The sequence below is a fragment of the Protopterus annectens genome, chromosome 11.part0 (assembly GCF_019279795.1).
Source record: "Protopterus annectens isolate FY-2018-M chromosome 11.part0, PAN1.0, whole genome shotgun sequence".
NCBI lineage: Eukaryota > Metazoa > Chordata > Ceratodontiformes > Protopteridae > Protopterus > Protopterus annectens.
Genome location: NC_056745.1, coordinates 1,302,225,401 through 1,302,244,444, shown reverse-complemented (window position 1 = coordinate 1,302,244,444; position 19,044 = coordinate 1,302,225,401). Strand labels below are relative to the sequence as shown.

Sequence of the window (19,044 nt, the reverse complement as noted above, 5' to 3'; positions counted from 1 at the left end):
CATCAAGTGAATACTTCAGCATCAGATTTTCAAAATCTAAGTCCAAACACTATTAACAAAGTTTGGAATGACACTGGAACTAGTGTAGGACTTATAGATAAACAAATGGATGTTAGAATTGAAGTCGAGGAGCCACAAATGAAGTGTGAGGTATTAAAAAGTGGAGGTTTTGTAATATATAATTACACAGAAATGGTGATAGGCAAAGTACATTTTGAAATTTTTAGTAAAGGGATTAGTTTTGTCCCTAGTAACAAAATAGACAACGCAATTGCTTGTTAACCTGAAATATTACACTAGGAAATTAAATTTACATTTATACTTTTCAAGTATGGGGGTGACCTCAGCTAGAGCAAACAATGCAGAGGGTGTTACTCTTATGAAGAGAAAAAGTACTTTTGTGCCCCCTTCAAATAGTGACGTTAATATTTTTGAGCAAATGGTGGAGCGTGATTTCCGTAGATTATGTGCACAGCAAAATCATTTAAAAGATAATTTGACTGTTGAGGAGAGGAAGGTCATTCATGATATTACGGATACTAATGAATACAGGTGTATGCGCCCTGATAAGGGGGGAGGGATGGTCATTATGGGTAAGATGGACTACAATGGAATCATGATGAAGATGTTAAATGATGGAGAGACATACAGTAGAGTATCAAGAAATGAAGTAAACAGGACGTATAGTAAAATAGATTAATTTCTGCTGGATGCATTGTATCAAGGTGTTATAAATAAGGATGTTTTTGATTTTTTGAGCGTCAAATTTCCTAGGATGCCTGTTTTATTTGGAATCCCTAAGACACACAAGGGACTTGAACAACTTGAATTTAGACCCATTGTATCAGCTAAGGGATCCAAGACAGAATCCATGGCAGTCTTTGTAGATCAGTTATGTAAGGAGGTGGTGTTGGAAACACCACATATCATTAAAGACTCCTGGCACTGCCTGGAGAGGATCAAAACAATTAGTGAAGTGGATGTTGAGACGTATGGTTTTTTAACCATCGACGTAGTTAACCTCTTTTCTACTATCCCTCACGATGAGGGTATTGAACTATTCGAAGAAAGTTTGAGGAATAGTAAAAGTTTTGACCTAGGGAAGCTTAATATGGTTTTGGATTCTATGAGATTTATTTTGACCATTAACTACTTATTGTTTGAAGGGGAGACCTATCAGCAGATTAATGGTGTGGCAATGGGCAAGTGCCCGTTTTGCCAACCTAGTGCTACTGGCATGGGAAAGGAGGTTTATTCTATCATCTGCATTTAATGAACACATTGTGCTATATAGCAGGTTCTTGGATGACATCCTAATTTTTTGGAAAGGCACAGAGGATGAAGTAACTAAATTTATGGCACATATTAACCAGGTCACCGAGTTTTTCAGATTTACACACACTTGGAATGTGACATCAATTAATTACCTGGACATTAGTATCTTTAAACATGAAGGAAAACTAGTGAGTAACATTTACAGAAAACCCAGTTTCTCTAACTCTATGCTACATTTTTCTAGTTGCCACCCTTTCCACCAAAGAAAGGGGGTGATTAAAGGGCAAATGGTGAGACTTTCTAGATTGGTTAGTAATGACAACATGTTCAAGAAGGAGATGTATGTCTTAATTGGGTTATTCCTTGAAAGGGGATACCCCTTGAAATTATTGTTGAAAACGAAGAAGGAAATATACAGGAAAAGGACAATATATACACCCATATTAAATGGTGGGGGTACACTGGCAACAATGCAAGGAGAAAAAAGGGGTCTTGCTGATAGGGAAAGAGATAGTCTCACATTTGTGTTAAAATTTAATGACATGGCCAAGGAATTTTGTGAAAGTGTAAGGATTAATTGGAACCATTGTATTAATGAACAAACTAGGCAAGTATTGGGTGGCAGCCCAAAAATTGTTTTCAGTAGGGGGAGGAACATTAAAAACATTTTGGAAAGGGAGAACAAGGGTTACACTAGATCTAGGATGAGTAAATGTGGGAACTGTAGTGCGTGTAGATTTATTTCGGAAGGCAGTTATGTGTGTGTGGTGGGTTTCCCAAGAACCTTGGCATGTCCAGGCTTATGCAATTGTAACACTAGGTGTTGTGTTTACTTAGCATCGTGTGTCATGCGATGCTTATTATATCGGCATGACCACACGTAAACTACGCGAAAGAATTCGTGAGCACATTAGAAGTATCAAGAACAAAGATGAGCATAATGCCCTATACCTGCACAGCAGGTCATGTATCAATTTTACGAAATTTTTGTTTATCATCATTGATAGAGTAATGCCCCTCTCACCTGGAGATATCAACAATAGAGTGCCGGTTTTGGAATCTGAGTGGCAACTAAGATTAAATGCCACCAGATTTCCTGGTCTGAATGACCATATTTCTTTAAAGCCCTACCTTAAATGGAAAGCTAGTGTAATATAATGATAATACAGTAGGCACAAATAACTGGTTATTGCAAATATGACAGGTCTGTTTGTTTCAAGTGGAATAATATATTTACAAATGTCTTTAATTTGATTATTTCAATAAGTTAACACCAGTTTATATATAAAATATTTGAGATGTATTGTGTATAAACAATCCAATTGAGTTATATATTCACATAATCAATGTTCAGTGTATGAATTGTGGATCAATTGTTTGGATATGAATGAATTAAATGGTATAGAAATTCATATAATTATAAGTAGTATGAAAGGTTATAATTAATTTATTTATTTAAATTCATACTTGTAGGTTGTGTGCATAATTTAGTACAATCTCAGGCTGCTGTCATATATTTTATATATTTTTTATATATATACATTTTTTAGGTGAGGTTATTTATCTTTAACATTAGATAGATTAGGTTTTGATTGACTAATTGAGTAATTAATTGGATGATTGGGTATGTTTGTTTTGTATTTAAACATGGACGTAAGAGTGTTTCAGCAGACTCTGATACCAGTTTACTGGTGAAAGCGCTTAGTCTGTAATCTTGCTGGAATTAAAGGATTTCACTTCGTCTTTGGTGTAGCTTCTTCCTTGAATTGCTGTGGTGGATTATTATTTTTTTTGGTTCATCGTTGTGGATCCTTGGTTGGTGTCCTGTGACTTTTTCCTTTATAAAGATAACTCGCTATTTCCTTGTATGTAATCCTGCTGCCAAAACCCAGAATCCTAATGCATAATGGATTTTAGCAGAAAAACTAACTGTTAAACAGTATCGCTTTCAGTTAATCTGCAGTAGGTTATTTTTGCTTGCTACATAACCTTGATAATACTCATGGGATAGGACTGATTTAATTTTAGACTTTGTTGGCTTCATTATTTTCTTTGTCTTCCTGCAGACACAACAGGAGAGAACATCGCAGAGTCATTGGTAGCAGAAGGACTTGCTTCTGTCAAAAGAGAGGGAATGCGAGGATCAAAGTTTGTATCATTTGACTTTTTCATATTTAAAACCTAAAAATGTAATGTTCACAGTATAAAATTCATCAAGGCTGTTTTATTACTGATGGGCATACCTTTAGAATTAAATTGTACAGGTCGGAACTAGTCAGAATTAAACCACTGCTGGTAGTCTTGTTGCATCTCATTTCTTTATCCAGCAGGTTGCCAAGTATTGGACCTGAAGGAATATATGCTGTTTTCTTTGCTTGAATACTATACAGTGCTCTTTGTTGTACTGATTCTTGGTATTTCCTGCCTGCAGGAGCTTGGAGGTTGATCTGAATACCAGAGGTCTCGCACTTTCCCCCTTGGCCTCGCAGAAGCCATCCACTTCAGACATTATGGCTTTTGTGGTATAAATGGTAGTTGACTGACTGGTCCCATCTTCAGCTGCTACTTGTTGCAGTTAAAATGCCTCTTTAACTGCTACAGTGTTGGCAGTGTCTGGTTGACTTGAAGCTAGAGACTTTGATAAGAACACTATTGAAGAAATTTCTTATTGTCTGGAGTTTATTGTAGATGTCAGAGCATAAATAATCCTCTTAAGTGCCAAAACAAATTCCACGCAGATTTTCATACTTTTACTTGTGTCCAGAGCGCACAATATGCTAACCTGTCCCCAGTGTGCATACTTTAACTCTGGGAGCATCAGGTTTAGAGTGGAATCTTTAAAATATTTCAGCAGAAGTCTTGTGGTTGGCTTAAGCATGTATGGTGTTTGCCATTATATTCAGACGTACCAAAGAAAGTGTATTAGAGCACTCTGTAAGCTGACTCTGCAACTACATTGGGCAGTGGCTTCCTTCAGCTGAGAGTTCGATACTAGTGAGATGCTTTTGCAGACCCTTTATCCACAAGCTAGTGTTTCCAAGGCCTCTGGTGCAGTGGCTTTGGAGATTGCCACATTCAGTCACATCCTTACAAGCAGAAAATACCTTGTCATTGGTTGTACCCAAAGCTACTTTGCAGGCCGTGGCCTCCGGATGATGGTTGGTAACTGTCGAGTCAAAGCCAAAGAAAACTTTGTCATTAAGAACTACACCACAGTGTAGCTGTACGAAATTGCAATGCTGTGTTCCCAGTGCAAAAGCATACATACAGGGAAAAATAATAAAATAACATAAAATAAAAGTAAAAATAGAATAAAATAACATAATGAACTGACACACTTTACATATAAATAGAGTTGAGTTAACAACATGCATATGACCTTACTATAACATAACTAAGAAACATATAGAATGGTTGGCATGAATATTGCACAGTGTGATTTATATTGCACTACATAGAGTCCTACGGTAAGATAAGGTGTGAACCAACGTTAAATATGCACATCAGTTAGTTATTGCACATGAAAAAGCACAATTCTTGTAATGCAACAAAGCCTTGATATGTAAAGATCTGTACAGTCAGATAAATAGCATAACTGTGTTAGGAGTGGAAGTATGCATTTGACAGTCTCCTGGCTCATTTTTCACAAGAGTTCAGTAGTCTGATGGAGAGAAGAAAGAAACTTGAGTGTAGAAGTCCTACAGTGTATACTTGTATCTCCTAACCAAGGAGAGGTGGGAAAACCTACCGTTTGCAGGATGTGAAGGATCATTGAATATATTTCTGGCTCTACTGATGCAGCGTGATTCATGTAGGTCTTCCAGATGTGCTGTAGGTGAGAGCAGCATTTCCTGGATTTTTATCAGCTGTCAGTTTCATATACTCAAATACCAGGAGTCTATCAATGAGCAGTTGCCTCAGAAGGCAGAGGGGGATACAGAAGAGCCTTAAGAAATAGATGCTGATCTTGCCCATCCTTATCTTTCAGGTTGCCAGGCAGGTCATGCAGTGGATGCTTTATAGAGGGAGCTGCTATAAGTTCTGTTAGACTTGCCTGACTGAGTCTGCCCTTTCCAGAGCAAATTGAGGCAGAGCTTCTTGAAGCCCTGCTGAATAAGTAACTTTTCAGGTCCTTTGCTGAAAAGTATTTAAGAAGCTGGTGGAGAGGAGAAAAAAATGCATTCTGTCAAAGGCCTTTTCAGTTTTCACCACCCAGATAAGATTGGCACTATCAAAGTAAACATTGGCCCCCTTTTCCACAAACAGAGCAAAGGAAGACCACAAAAAAGGTGGAAGAGGGAAATTCATGAAAGTGGCAAACTGATTACAAAGCTAGACCTGGGAAGCCTAAGGCCATGTACACCCAGAGGGGCAGCTATGGCTCTCCATATCACCACTTTCCACCCCAAAAATGCCTTTGCATAATTTCTTGTCTACCACATCTTCCTGACAGCTGCCTATGAAGCAGATGTTCATCGTGCATACAGCTGCAGTCATAACAGATAGGTTTTCCTGCCATCAGGTGGGTCCTTGGTCGGCCGAATTCCAAAGTCTAGGTCCGGCGTCGGATGTCGTCGCTTTTTCCCTGACGTCAGTGCGACAGGGGTATAAAAGAACCAGCCGATGCCATTTTCTTCAGTCTTTCTTGCCACGCGGTGCCCGAAGCAGAAGCAGTTCGCAAGTGCCGGTCGGCCAGCTCCTGAGATTACGAATATTTTTCAACCGAAGTTTTCTTGAAAGCTAAGTACCCCGTTGGGGAAACTTTTCTTGCCTCAGACCGATGTCAGACAAAGTTAATAATTGCATTTCATGTGGGAAGCAAATACCGCATAAGGATTTTCATTCCCTCTGCATTCCTTGTTTAGGCTCAGACCACGACGTCTCGGCCTGCCGTTTTTGTGCTACATTCAACAGACGCACTATTAAGCGTCGGGCGGAGTTCGCCCAACACTATTTTGGCAAAAAGTTTAATTACATTATGTTGTTGGATACTCCAGTTTTGAGTAAAAGACGCAAGATAAGGACCGACATACGAGGTCCGTGACTTCTACCGACACCACGCCAAAGCCGACTACAGGTGGTCCGGTTCTCAGTGAGGTGCCTACGCAGCCCCTGACTACTGATGACACTTCATTGGCGGTGTCTTCTGTGCCCGAGGTCGCAGGCTCTTCGGCCCACACCCCGACTACAGATACCGAAGCCACTCTTGGCGGTGAAACTCAGAGTTTAGACAGGCCTGCCACCTCTCAAGGTGTCTTCAGGCCTTCCTCTTCTTTTTGCATCAAGGCTTTCACTAAGTCCAAAGCAGCCATGCATACTAAAAGACAAGCTCCACAGGGCCCCTCTCAAGGCCCCATGCCTAAAAAGCAGATGCTCAAAATGGCTGAGGATTTGATTACTCTTATCAGGGGTTCTCAACCCCCCCCCCCGGACAAAAGGCCCAGAGTGGAGGAAGAATACCCTTCCTCGGACCAGGCCTCCATTACTTCAGAGCATTCCGAAGACTAGGAACATTCATACTCCCTTTTGAAGATTCTGATGCAGAGGAGTCCATTCCCTCTGTCTCCCCCCCTGAGGATTACTCTTTTGGGGAAACCTTACATACCTTGAGGGAACACTTCCACTGGGAAGGCCAAGAGTACTCAGACTCCAAGAAAAGGCTTAGGGATTTCCTCTTGCTCCCCCAGCACAGGCCTCTGGCTATACCTCCTGTCTTAGACATACTAGATAATGTGTATTCGGAGGCCTGCCTTAACCCAGATTCTTTACCTCCAGCTCCAGTCAAGCCTGACTGGTATTACCGGGTTCTTGATTCACACCAATTCCTATACAAAAGCCATGCGGCTGACCCAGAAACTATTTCACAGGGTCCCAAGGGAATTAAGGCCTCCACTGCTAAAAATCCATTACCTTCAGAGAGAGATTCCAGAGCTTTAGAAAGGTGGGGGAAGAAGGTATACACCTCGGCCACCTTAACCATGAGGGCATTAAACTGTCAGTTCCATATGTTAAAGTACCAACAGTTTCTGTTACCACAGTTGAAAAGCAAAATGTCACAACCTGAACAACCAGACTTGAAGGAGTTGCAGGATTTGTTACATAGTGCAGAACAAGTGGGTAAACATATCTTGCAATGTGGTTTTGATGCTTTAGAGGCCTCATGTAGAGCTGCTGTTACAGGATCAGTCATACGTAGACATGCTTGGCTCAGAGCAAACCTTACCAGATCATGTTAAAGCTAAATTACTGGATGCACCTCTGCAAAAAGATGTATTGTTTGGTGTTAAAGCTGAGGAGGTATTAAAGAAAATGGAGGAAAAGGCAAAATCAATGCAAACAGTGAAAGATTTCCTACAGGTACAACCTCCACGTTTCAGTATAAATTGGCCTTCAAAAAATCGGTCCTTTCCAGCCACAGACAGACCCCAAAGAGGTAGATACAGGCGCCCGAGGGGTAGAGGGCAATCTCAAGGATCGTTTAGAGGCAGACAATGGCAAGCACCTACACAGAGGTGGTGAGGATAGTTCACAGCCATTCAGAAAGCAGAACCAATGACTTCCCCTTTGCATGCCAAGCAAGGCTCAAATGGCAGCACCTTTAGGCGGAAAACTGGCATTATTTTCGAAAAATTGGCATATTGTCACAAAAGACAAATGGATCCTGGACATTATAGACAGAGGCTACAGATTCCACTTTCACACCCTTCCAAAAATGAGAGGCATGCCAAACCTGCCACATAATCAAAGGGCAGAGGCACAAAAACAAATTTCAGATCTCATGGACATGAAAGCTATTCAAGAGGTACCTGCACAAGAACAGGGTCAAGGTTTTTATTCCAGACTATTCCTGGTACCAAGGAAGGACAAAGATTGGAGACCTATTTTGGACCTATCCATCCTAAACACATTTTTACTCGTGCCAAAATTCAAGATGCTCACATTACAGCAGCTTCTTCCCATGCTGGGCAAGGAGTCTTGGCTGGTAACACTGGACCTCAAGGAGGCATACCTGCATGTCCCAATCAGACAAGATTGCAGAAGATACCTCAGATTTCTTGCAGGTTCAACCCATTATCAATTCTCTGCATTGCCCTTTGGCTTATCTACTGCGCCCAGAGTGTTCACGAAATGCCTGGCATCAGTAATTGCCTACTGCAGACTTCAAGGGATACAAATATACCCATATTTGGACTACTGCCTGATCCAAGCGGACAGCAAGCACATACTTCTGAAACATCTGGCGTTTGTAATAATGTTGTTGAATTCTCTGGGATACACAGTCAACAAAAAGAAATCAAAGCTAATACCCTCTCAAACAATAATTTTCCTGGGTGCCAGCTTGGATACAAACACCCAGATGGCCTACCTCACGCCTGAGAAACAAGGGCAACTAACTCAATTCTTCAGAAAACTGGCAACTTTTACCAGGCTGACTGCAAGGAAAATCCTGCAGGCTCTGGGATTCATGGCATCTTGCATCCTACTAATCCCATGTGCAAAGCTGCATATGAGGAAACTTCAATGGTACCTAAAAAACCTATGGTCTCAACACAGCCACAGTTTGGAAACAATAATACCACTGATTCCATGTCTTCAAAAGGAATTTCTGTGGTGGGCTCAAGCATGCCAAAGAAACACAGGTCTCCCATTCTGCAAGCCTCAAGCAAATCAAGTCATCACAACAGACGCCTCTGACTACGCCTGGGGGGCGCACATGACAGATCGGTGCATTCAGGGCAAATGGTCCCAAAATGAAAAGCACCTACACATCAATCAAAAGGAAATACTAGCAGTAATAAATGCTATTATAGCTTTCAAAGACCTACTGCATCCAGGCCAGCTATTGATAAGGACAGACAACACCACAGTAATGTGGTACATAAACAGGGAGGAACCCATTCATACCCCCTATGCAGGTTAGCCATGTCTCTTTGGAACATGGCTCTGGAATTACAAATCGAGCTTCAAGCACAGTACCTGCCAGGCAAGGAAAACATGCTGGCAGACAACCTAAGCAGAAATATGACAGATCCACATGAATGGAAGTTGCATCCTCAAGTTTTTTCAAAGATAATTCAAGCATGGGGAAGGCCAGACATAGATCTCTTTGCCTCCCACAGAAATCACCAGTTGGCAAAATTCTGCTCAAGGACCTTTCATCCACAGGCCTGGAAAGTGGACGCACTCTTTCAGTTGGACAACAATGACAGTTTATGCCTTTCCACCTCTTCCTCTGCTGCCCAAAGTTCTATTAAAAACCAGAGCAGACAGACCAAAGATGATTCTCATTGCTCCAGACTGGCCAAGACAACACTGGTACCCACTCCTGAGGAGCCTGACTCATTCCCCACCATGGATCCTGCCTCTAATGCCTCTTCTACTGATTCAGCACAACTTCAAAACTCTTCAGTCAGCTGAAAACACTCAATCTAGCCGCATGGAAGATTCATTAAAATCACAACAGACCCTACTCTCCAAGGAGGTGCAGGATGTCATTTTGGAGGCCAGAATACCTTCTACTAGAAAAGCCTACTCAGCAAAATGGAAACTGTTTTGTGCCTTGAATGAGAAAAAGGGCCAGAATCCTGGAATACTGAATTTACCTCAAATATTACAGTACCTAGCTGAGATGCTAAGCAGTGGACTTTCATTCTCCTCCATCAAAATCCATGCCTCAGCCATTTCTGCAGAATACAACACTGATCCTCCTTTATTCTCTCACCCCCTCTTAAGACAGTTCCTCAGAGCGGCTAAGAATATTAAACCCCCAAGGAAACAACCAGTACCTGCTTGGGACCTCAATTTCATTCTAGAAAAACTGACCTTGCCTCCTTTTGAGCTAACTGCTTCAACAGAACTACAATATTTGTCCTGGAAAACAGCCTTCCTGCTGGCTATCACCTCAGCTCGCAGGGTTTCGGAACTGCAAGCCCTCATGGCTGTGCAGCCTTTCATCATTTTCCATCAGGACAGAGTTTCCTTATGAACCAATTCCTTTATGCCAAAGGTAGTATCCAGGGTAGCCTTGAATCAGGCTATCCACTTACCTACCTTTTACCCTAATCCTCAAAACAAAGGGGAGAGACTACTACACTCCTTGGACATTCACAGACAGCTACGTTATTATTTGGACAGAACAAAGCCTTTCAGAAAATCAGAGCAACTCTTTGTGTCCTATGCTACAGGAGCTCAAGGGAAGCCTATTTCCAAACAGACAATCTCAAAATGGATAGCCCACTGCATACGCTTTTGTTACTCTTTTCATGGTAAAACTGTACCTGCAGGCATCAGAACTCACTCCACAAGGGCCACAGCTACCTCTGCAGCTTTCCTCAGGGGGGTTACTACCAAAGATATTTTGGAAGCTGCCACTTGGAGTTCTGTGCATACTTTCTCCAAGCACTATCATCTACCATTATACTCCAAATCTAGAGCAGGCTTTGCCACTGCAGTCTTGCAGGGCATCCTGGCTCCTCCTAGTTCCACCTAGTGCCTACCGCCCCTTTTTTATCTTTGGGATTCTACCCATCTGTTATGACTGCAGCTGTATGCACGATGAACATAGTACAGTTTTGTACCTACCATAAATGTAGATGTTAGAGTGCTAATACAGCTGCAGTCCAGGTTTCCCTCCCTCCTTCCCCTCTTGGGACAGGCCTAATGGATAACACCTCCTCATACAACCTGATTGGGGTATTCTTTTATGGTGTATTTGCTTGCAACTACTGTTTTTTGATTATACTGCATTGCATTATTACATAAATTTATGTATTGCCTTCCTTCTGGGAGCACCTGACATCTGGGGCAAGAAAAACTGAAGAAAATGGCGTCGGCTGGTTCTTTTATACCCCTGTCGCACTGACGTCAGGGAAGAAGCGACTACATCCGACGCTGGGCCTAGACTTTGGAATTCGGCCGACCGAGGACCCGCCTGACGGCAGGAAAACCAATCTGTTATGACTGCAGCTGTATTAGCACTCTAACATCTACATTTATGGTAGGTACAAAACTGTACTTTCCTCAAAGATCCTCTAGTCAGGACTCCCAGAAAAGAGCTCCAATCTAAGACCTTTGTTTTGTTCTACAGAAGTTTGACCTTCCCACCCTTTAAACCAGCTGCTTTGGCCCCCATTAAGATGCTATATTCTAGAACTGTGTTGGTTGTGGTGTTGGTAGCCTTGACCTAAGCTAGATGGATCTCTGAACTACAGGCTCTCTTGTAGAGAGCCTGTCTTTGTTTTTCTTAAGGACAGGCTCACTTTAAACACTAGTTTTAAAGTGGTAACTGAACTCTCCTTAAACCAGGCCATTCATGTACCAATTTTCTTACCATAAATTTACGTAGTAAAACTACACTAAGCAGAAAGCCAGACCAGATTTTTATTGCCTTTGCAAAGGTTTTTCCATTCCTTTATCTTTAGTTATCCCTATCAACAAACCCAAGTGGATTACAAATTGTATTGGTTTCGTTACCTTCACTGTCTGTCAAGGCTGACTCAACTAGATCGCAGCTACAACAGTATTTCTGGTTATAGCGGGGGTTCCCACTCAAACCATTAGAACAATCTAGTTATCAGTCCATACCTTTTCCAAGCATTATAATTAAGCGGCCATGTCCAGGGCCAGAACAGAATTTGCTTGGGCGCAGTACTGTAGGGCTCTGTGCTCCCTGCTTGTGTAATAAGTCAACCAGTCGAATTAGCTCTGGGAGTCTTCCCAAGAGTCAGTACTGCAGATGTTCTTCATTCCACATTGCTGCAGTCCTAACTATTGGTGGTAGCTGTGTCGTCCAGTCCCCCCGGTACAAAGTATATGGCTGGCGGCGTCGGTCCTGGCGCGGTGAACCCCGGCGTCAGTACGTGGGATCGCTAATCGCATGACCGGCGTATACATATCCTCAGTCTTTTGCCGCGCATGGTCGATGCATTTTTAATTTTGCGGTGCAGGTTGGCCTCGGAGTTTCAGACCGAGTCGGAGTTTTCAGACCCGGATCCGTGGCTAAGTACCCGTTTTTGAATATTTTGGTTTTTTCTTGCCTCAGTATTTTTACCGGAAAGTAGAAAAAGGCTTCGAATTTTTTGTGGTGGAGCTCAGGAATGTCCCACCTAAACAAGGGACTCTCTGTGACCGTCAGATTCTAACGTCAGATGCCTCAGACATTGCTTGGGGAGCTCATCTTGGGAGCTCATCTAAATGGAAAGTGGATACAAGACAATCAGCATGCCAGACTACAGCACATCTACATTCATTAATGAAAGAGATGTTAAGCAGTCTTCCAAGGTTAATGGCTGATTCTAAGCTGGAGGCAACACAAGACACATGTTCTAACAGACAACACAACAACAAACAAGGGGATCAATTGTTAGGGGAACTTACATTCTTGCCCATTGTGCAGACAAGCAATGATTTTGTGGGAGACTCTCTTCAGGGTTGCAACTAATAACTCTTCAGGCAAGGTTTCTGCCGGGGCACAGAACTCTAGCAGATGTGTTAAGCAGACAAATCATGCGGATCCCCACGAGAGGTGGAAACTGGATCTTCATGTATTTCAAAATTGACAGTGTTATGGGGAACCACAGAACAACCAGCTGCAAGCTTCTCCACTAAACAACCAGCTGCACACAATTTTGCCGCGAAGGGATTTCTTCACACAACGGAAAATGGATACTTTCGTCTTTTCCTTTAAAATCTTCATGTGTATGCTTTTCCACCTCTAGAGGTCTTCTCCCAAAGGCCATTCTAAAGGTCAGACAAGACAAACCAAGGATGATTTTTAATAGCTCCCAAATTGGCAGCCTCGGCAACACTGGTACTTTGCTTTGAGGAGTCTAGTATTAAGGAAGCCTCCATGAGGCTACCACTTGATTCCACACCTGTTGTCTCAGAACTTCGATGCGTCTCTGCTCAATGTAAGCTTCACTCTCTTCATCTAACAGCCCTGGCATATTCTGTTTTGATTATGGAAGGGTCTCAGCTTTCCTCCAAGGAAAATTAAATGCAGAAAAATGGGCCAGATTTTTAGTTTTGGACTGCAGCCAATTTGAAGAAAAATGGAAGAGATTTTATTTTTGGACTGCAGCAAAATTGAGAGATTTCTGAGCCTAATTTGTTTGTCTTTGTTCAATATTCTACTGAGTTATTGGACAAGGTTTGTTCACTATGACCATTAAGATTCATGCTGCAACAATTTCAGCTCACTATGATTGTGACCCACCATTGTTTCACATCCTTTGTTCAAGCAATTTCTTACTCCTGCTTGGGACCTTTTGTTACGTGAAGCTAAACTTCCTGCTTGGGACCTCAATTTGTGTGGGAGAAGCACTCACAACTTTTTTGAGGCCTCTGGCTACTGCTGAACTGAGGAAATACTTGTCATGCTAGAAGCTTTTTTTGTTGGCCATTACTTCTGCTAGAAGGGTTTCTGAGTTGCAGGCCCTTATGGCGGTTGGTATCATTGATTATCATAAGGATAGGGTATCATTCACGTGCTAAACCTTCCTTTATGCCTAAGGTGGTTTTACCTAAGTGTGGCTTTCATAAACTATTCATTTGCCTACTTACCAGATTTGCAGAGGCCCAAATAAAGGGAATTTATTTTGCACACTTTAGATGTACACAGGCAATTAGATTTATTGTTCTAACAGGACTGTTTTTTTTAGGCAGTCTGTGTTATTGTTTTGTTTCTTTTTAGCTTTTGAGTTCACTTGGGGGCAAGCCTGTATCTTTGAAACAAAACTATTTCCCATTGGATTGGGTTTTGCATTGCAGGATGTTATTCCCATCATAGCAAGGAGATTCCAGCTGGGATTAGGCCTCGTCTCACTCGGGCTACTGCCTCTTCAACAGCACTTCAAAGGGGTTTGGCAGCTAAGGATATTTTACAGGGCGCTACTTTGGGTTCAGTGCATACTTTTGCTAAGCATTACCACCTCTTCTTTTACTCTCTAAGGCATGCTGGATTTGCCACAGCTATTGATTTGCATGTTATCAGCTCCTGCTTCCTGGGAGCAAATGTGCCTCCCTTGCCTCTGCTTTGGGATTACCCAAAGAACATAGTAGCAGCAATGTGGAATGAAAAGAACATGTTGAGGTTTTGTACCTACCATAAATGTAGATATTCGAGGATGTGTAGGTTGCTGCAATTGGCCCACCACCCCTCCTTCCCCCTCTGTTTTGTATATGTTGTGTGTAGAGTTTGGTTTCATCTGACATCTTTTGTATGCTGACATATATATTTTTTGGTTTTGCTGAGGATATTTTTGCAGGGTCTTCTGACATCTGGGTTCCACGCGGGGCGGGATATGGCGTCGGTCATGCGCATTAGTACCCTGACGTACATCTGCATTTATTGTAACCTACAGAGAATGAGTACTGTTATGAACTTGCCATAATTAAGTAGATTCATCGTTGCAGTGCCAGATATTCTTTGTCTTACTGTTGCAATCCTGACTTGTGGGATTTCCTGCCATGGAAGCCCTTGGCTGGCTCAACTACCAGAGAAATATCTCCCTCCTCAAACAGCCGGCAGATGCCCTGACTGACATCGGTACCCTCTGGTACAAGGGGAGTCAGCTGATGTCATAATCTCAGTTCTTTCTTGCCATTGGAGCTTGAACAGAGTTCCAGTTAGTGTGTCAGTCTGCACCAGAGAGAATACGTCAAAGCGAAGTACCCCATTGTGGAATCCTTTCTACACTTTTTGACTGTCAGAGAAAACCAGTTGTCTCCATTGTGTTAAACAGGTTCCACACAGACTTCCATTACTTTTACTTGCTGGGGCATTCCAGCTGTCATTTCTGCACTCAGTATAGTACTAGAGCCATTAGATGAAGGGCTGAGATTTTAGCTAGCCACATTAGTGAATCGTTAGGTTGTCCGTGTTTTATAGCGTCTGCCAGTTGATCTGAAGCCGCTTTTCCCAAACAAAAGGGTGAAGGAAAAACAGCCCTGGCTTAGGGCCTCCGACAACACCTGCTTGCCATTGGCCAGTCCTTTCTGACTTGTCCATGAAGGAGATGCTTTTGCCCCCTTCAGTGATAGAGATGGCGGCACAGGCCTCTTAGACCCATGCAGAGTCAGGTATGCGGTCAGTTCCCTTGATATTTGCTCAAGCCTTAGGACTCAGTTTGTCAGTTGGGTCTGGGACTGCTTTGCAGGTCTTGGCTTCCAAAAAACACAGTATAGCCAATGATTCTGTGGTGCCAGGCCATGGGAGCGATCAGTCTACTGAGGGAGACAGGCGTCTATACTTTGGATGTCACCAGGCTTAAATTGAGAGCTACTCATAAGAAAGTGGCTTCCTCTCAGCCCCAACATAGCCTATGTGCTGCCACTCACAGGCTAATAAGCAGGACCATATTTTCATTGCTAGAGGCAGGCAACCCCCAACTGAATCCTCCCCAAGAAAAAGGATTCCCTTCCAGAAGTCTTTTCTGACCCTTTGAGTCAGATAAGGATTCTGACCAGGAGGATTGTTTCTGAAGAGGGTCCTTCCATTGCATCCTTTGAAAACTCAAACTAAGAGAACCTGGCTTATGCTTCCTTTCTTGAGGATTTATTTTTTCAGGGAAACCTTGCTCACCTTGAGGGAGCATTTCCAGTGGGGGAGGCCCAGGACTACCCCAGTCCAAGAAAAGGATAAGGGAATTTCTCAGCCTCCCAGAACATAAACCCCTTGCATTTCCACCTATTTTACAGGTTGTCAATCATCTTTCAGGACTCTTTCTTGAAGCCAGACTCCCTCCCTTGTATCCCTATACCTGACCAGTTTTATAAGGTTTTGGATTCTCGTAAGCATCTATTCAAGAATCCTGTAGCTGACTCAGAGGTCATGACACCTGGCCCCAAAGGAGCCCAGAGCTAGCTCCTCCAAAACCCTCTTGCTCACAGATGAGGAAAGTAGGCCCCTGGATAGAATTGGTGAAAAAGTTCACACTTCTGCAGTCTTATCTGAGGGTATTAAGCTGTCAGTTCCACATGATTAAATACCAGGAGATGTTACTGGATCAGATGAAACAGAAGCCTATGACTTTCCTTAGAGACAGCCTTGTTCTGTAGTTAATGGACTTCTGCAATTCCAGATCCTGGGTAGCAAAACATTCCCTTCACTGTGGATATGATGCAATGGAAGCCTCCAGCATGGCTGCAGTTAGGTTGGTTTAGGGAGCAGTCCCTCCCAGAGCAGTCCCTCCCAGAGTATGTCACATTTAACCTTTTGGACAAGGACTTCCTCTTCTGGCCCCAAAGCAGAGGCTGTGCTCAAAAAACTGGAAGACAAGGCCAAGTCTGTGCAGACTGTTAGACTTTCTACAGGTCCAGCCCCAGTGTTTTCAGTTGAAACTACCCATGTCATGTTGTCCCCATCTCGTCTTTGCTCTTGCTGGTTGGGGTTTGGAGCTGATCCTCTGCTTCGACTTGGATGTTTGCTATAGTTCGATAGCTTATACTGGCTCGAGGCTAACCTGTATCCCAACATGCCTAGCGGTAGCTGCCCAGATCTCGTTTGCTGCATGCAGTGTCGAGATTGCTATTACTGGCACAGGCTAAGTGTTTAGTTTTTTCCGTATTTTGCGGTCTTCTTTTACCAGGATTATTAGCAGTTTAATTACCTTGTTAGTGTCCATCTTAGTCCTCATTTAGACTAACAACCTTCTGACCTTCCTCTGCTGTTGTTTTTTGATTGATGTTCTTCGTGTTTCACTGTTGCAGTCATCACATTTGGGTTATCTGCTTGCAGTAGCCCTCAGTCAGCCTGATTATCAAAGTCTTGGGTCCTGCGTCGGTTGCTGTCTCATCTTCCATGACGTCAGGTAGTCAGGGGTATAAAGCATGCAGCCGACGCCATTACACCAGTCTTTCTTGCTGTGCAGTGCCCGAAGCAGAAGCAGTTTGGCCGACTCTTGAAATTTTCGTTTGAGTTTCAGAACCGAAGTCTTCAACTAAAGCCAAGTACCTCATTGGGGAAACTTTTTCTTGCTCTAAACCGAGGTCAGTAAAAGTCAATAATTGTATTTCTTGTGGAAAGCAAATACCTCAAAGATTTTAATTCATACTGTATTCCTTGCCTAGGCCCTGACCACGACGTACCTCGCTGTCAGTTTTGTGCCTTATTTAAGCAACGAACTATTAGTCATCGGTATATTTACACTTCTAAGTATTTTGGTATTCAGTTCAATTATCCAGATATGTCTTCGGTTACCCATCCGACTACCGACATTCCGAAAAAAACGCCAAGATAGACAGGCCGCCTAGGTCCAAAGCTGCCAACGATCCTTCTAAGCCAGTCGCCAGTTCACCGGTACTCAGTGAGTTGCTTTCGCAACCCCGATGCCCGCTACTTCAGATTTGCAGGCCTCTATTGAGACCCATTCGGAGTCCGGTATGCCACGAGATGCTTCAACTGTGGAACCTGCGGATGTCTGTCTTGGATGAGTCCGGAGCCACTGTCCAGGCACCGGCTTCTGTGGGTGTATTCAGGCCTACTGACTTGCATATTAAACAGACGCCATCTTTTATTTCAAGGCCTAATTCTTGAACCATGCCTAGAAAACAGACGCCTGGACCGCATAGTCAGGCCTCTGTGCCTAAAAAACAAATAAGAATGGCTGAAGACCTTATTACTTTAGAGGAAGCCAACTTTCCCCCTCTGAGAACTAGGACTGAATTTGCTTACGATACTTCTGACCAGGATTCTGAACTTTGTTTCCTCTGATGACCAGGATTTACCCTTATTTACCTATGAGGATTCTGATGCAGAGGACTCTGTTCCCTCTGCCCCCCCCCCCCCCCCCAAGAATTTCTCATTTGGTGAAACCTTGCATACTCTTAGGGAGCATTTTCATTGGGAAAGCCAGGATTACTGTAATTCTAAAAAGAGGCTTAGGGATTTCTTATTCCTGCCCCAGCCCAGGCCTTTAGCTATCCCTCCTGTGCTAGACATTGTTGATTATGCCTTTTCGGAATATAGCTTGGCCCCTGACTCCTTACCTCCTGTTCCCAGAAAACCTGAGATTACAGGGTTCTAAGTCCTACTGCAGATCCTTAAACCATTTCACAGGGACCCAAGGGCATTAAGGCTACTACTGCCAAAAATCCTACCCCCTCTGATAGAGATTCCAGGGCGCTGGATAGATGGGGTAAGAAGGTATACACTTCTGCAACCTTGGCCATTAGGGCCCTAAATTGCCTGTTTCATGTGTTAAAGTATCAGCAGAATATTATTGGATTTCTTAAACAGAAAATGATGTTCATTCCTGACTGTGCTGAGAATAAGAATTTACAGGATTTAATGCATTCTGCTGAGCAGGTTGGAAAACGTACTTTGCAGTGTGGTTTTGATTCACTAGAGGCATCTTGCAGCGCTGCTGTCACCGGGTCTGTACTTAGAAGGCATGCTTGGCTTAAGGAGCAATCCTTGCCAGATCATGTTAAAGCTAAATTGCTGGATGCTTCATTAAATAAGGACCGCCTGTTTGGTAACAAAGCACAGGAAGTTCTTAAAAAGATGGAGGAAAAAGCTAAATTTATGCAAACTGTTAAAGATTTCCTACAAGTACAGTTTCCAAGATTTAGTAGGCATTGGCCCTCTAAGAATTGGTCCTTTCCTGCCTCTTCCAGGCCTTCTCGGTCCAAACTTGGACCAGCAGAACAACCAGGCTTCAGTCCCAGGTTACGCACAGGACTAAGCAGTGGGGGGGCTCCCACTTCCAAATCAGGAAGTAGTAAGTCCCCCCCACATGGTAAACTATCTCAAGATTCAATCTGGGTCTC

General features: G+C 43.0%; 1 protein-coding gene across 1 annotated transcript in view; it reads left to right on the top strand.

Moving 5' to 3' along the window:
- Window positions 1-19,044, top strand: part of SND1 (staphylococcal nuclease and tudor domain containing 1) — a gene marked incomplete in the record, with an annotated part of 3,811,866 nt that overhangs the window by 119,166 nt on the left and 3,673,656 nt on the right. Inside the window, 1 exon segment of the mRNA XM_044088623.1 lies at window positions 3,342-3,423. Coding sequence (XP_043944558.1) covers window positions 3,342-3,423 — 82 coding nt within the window.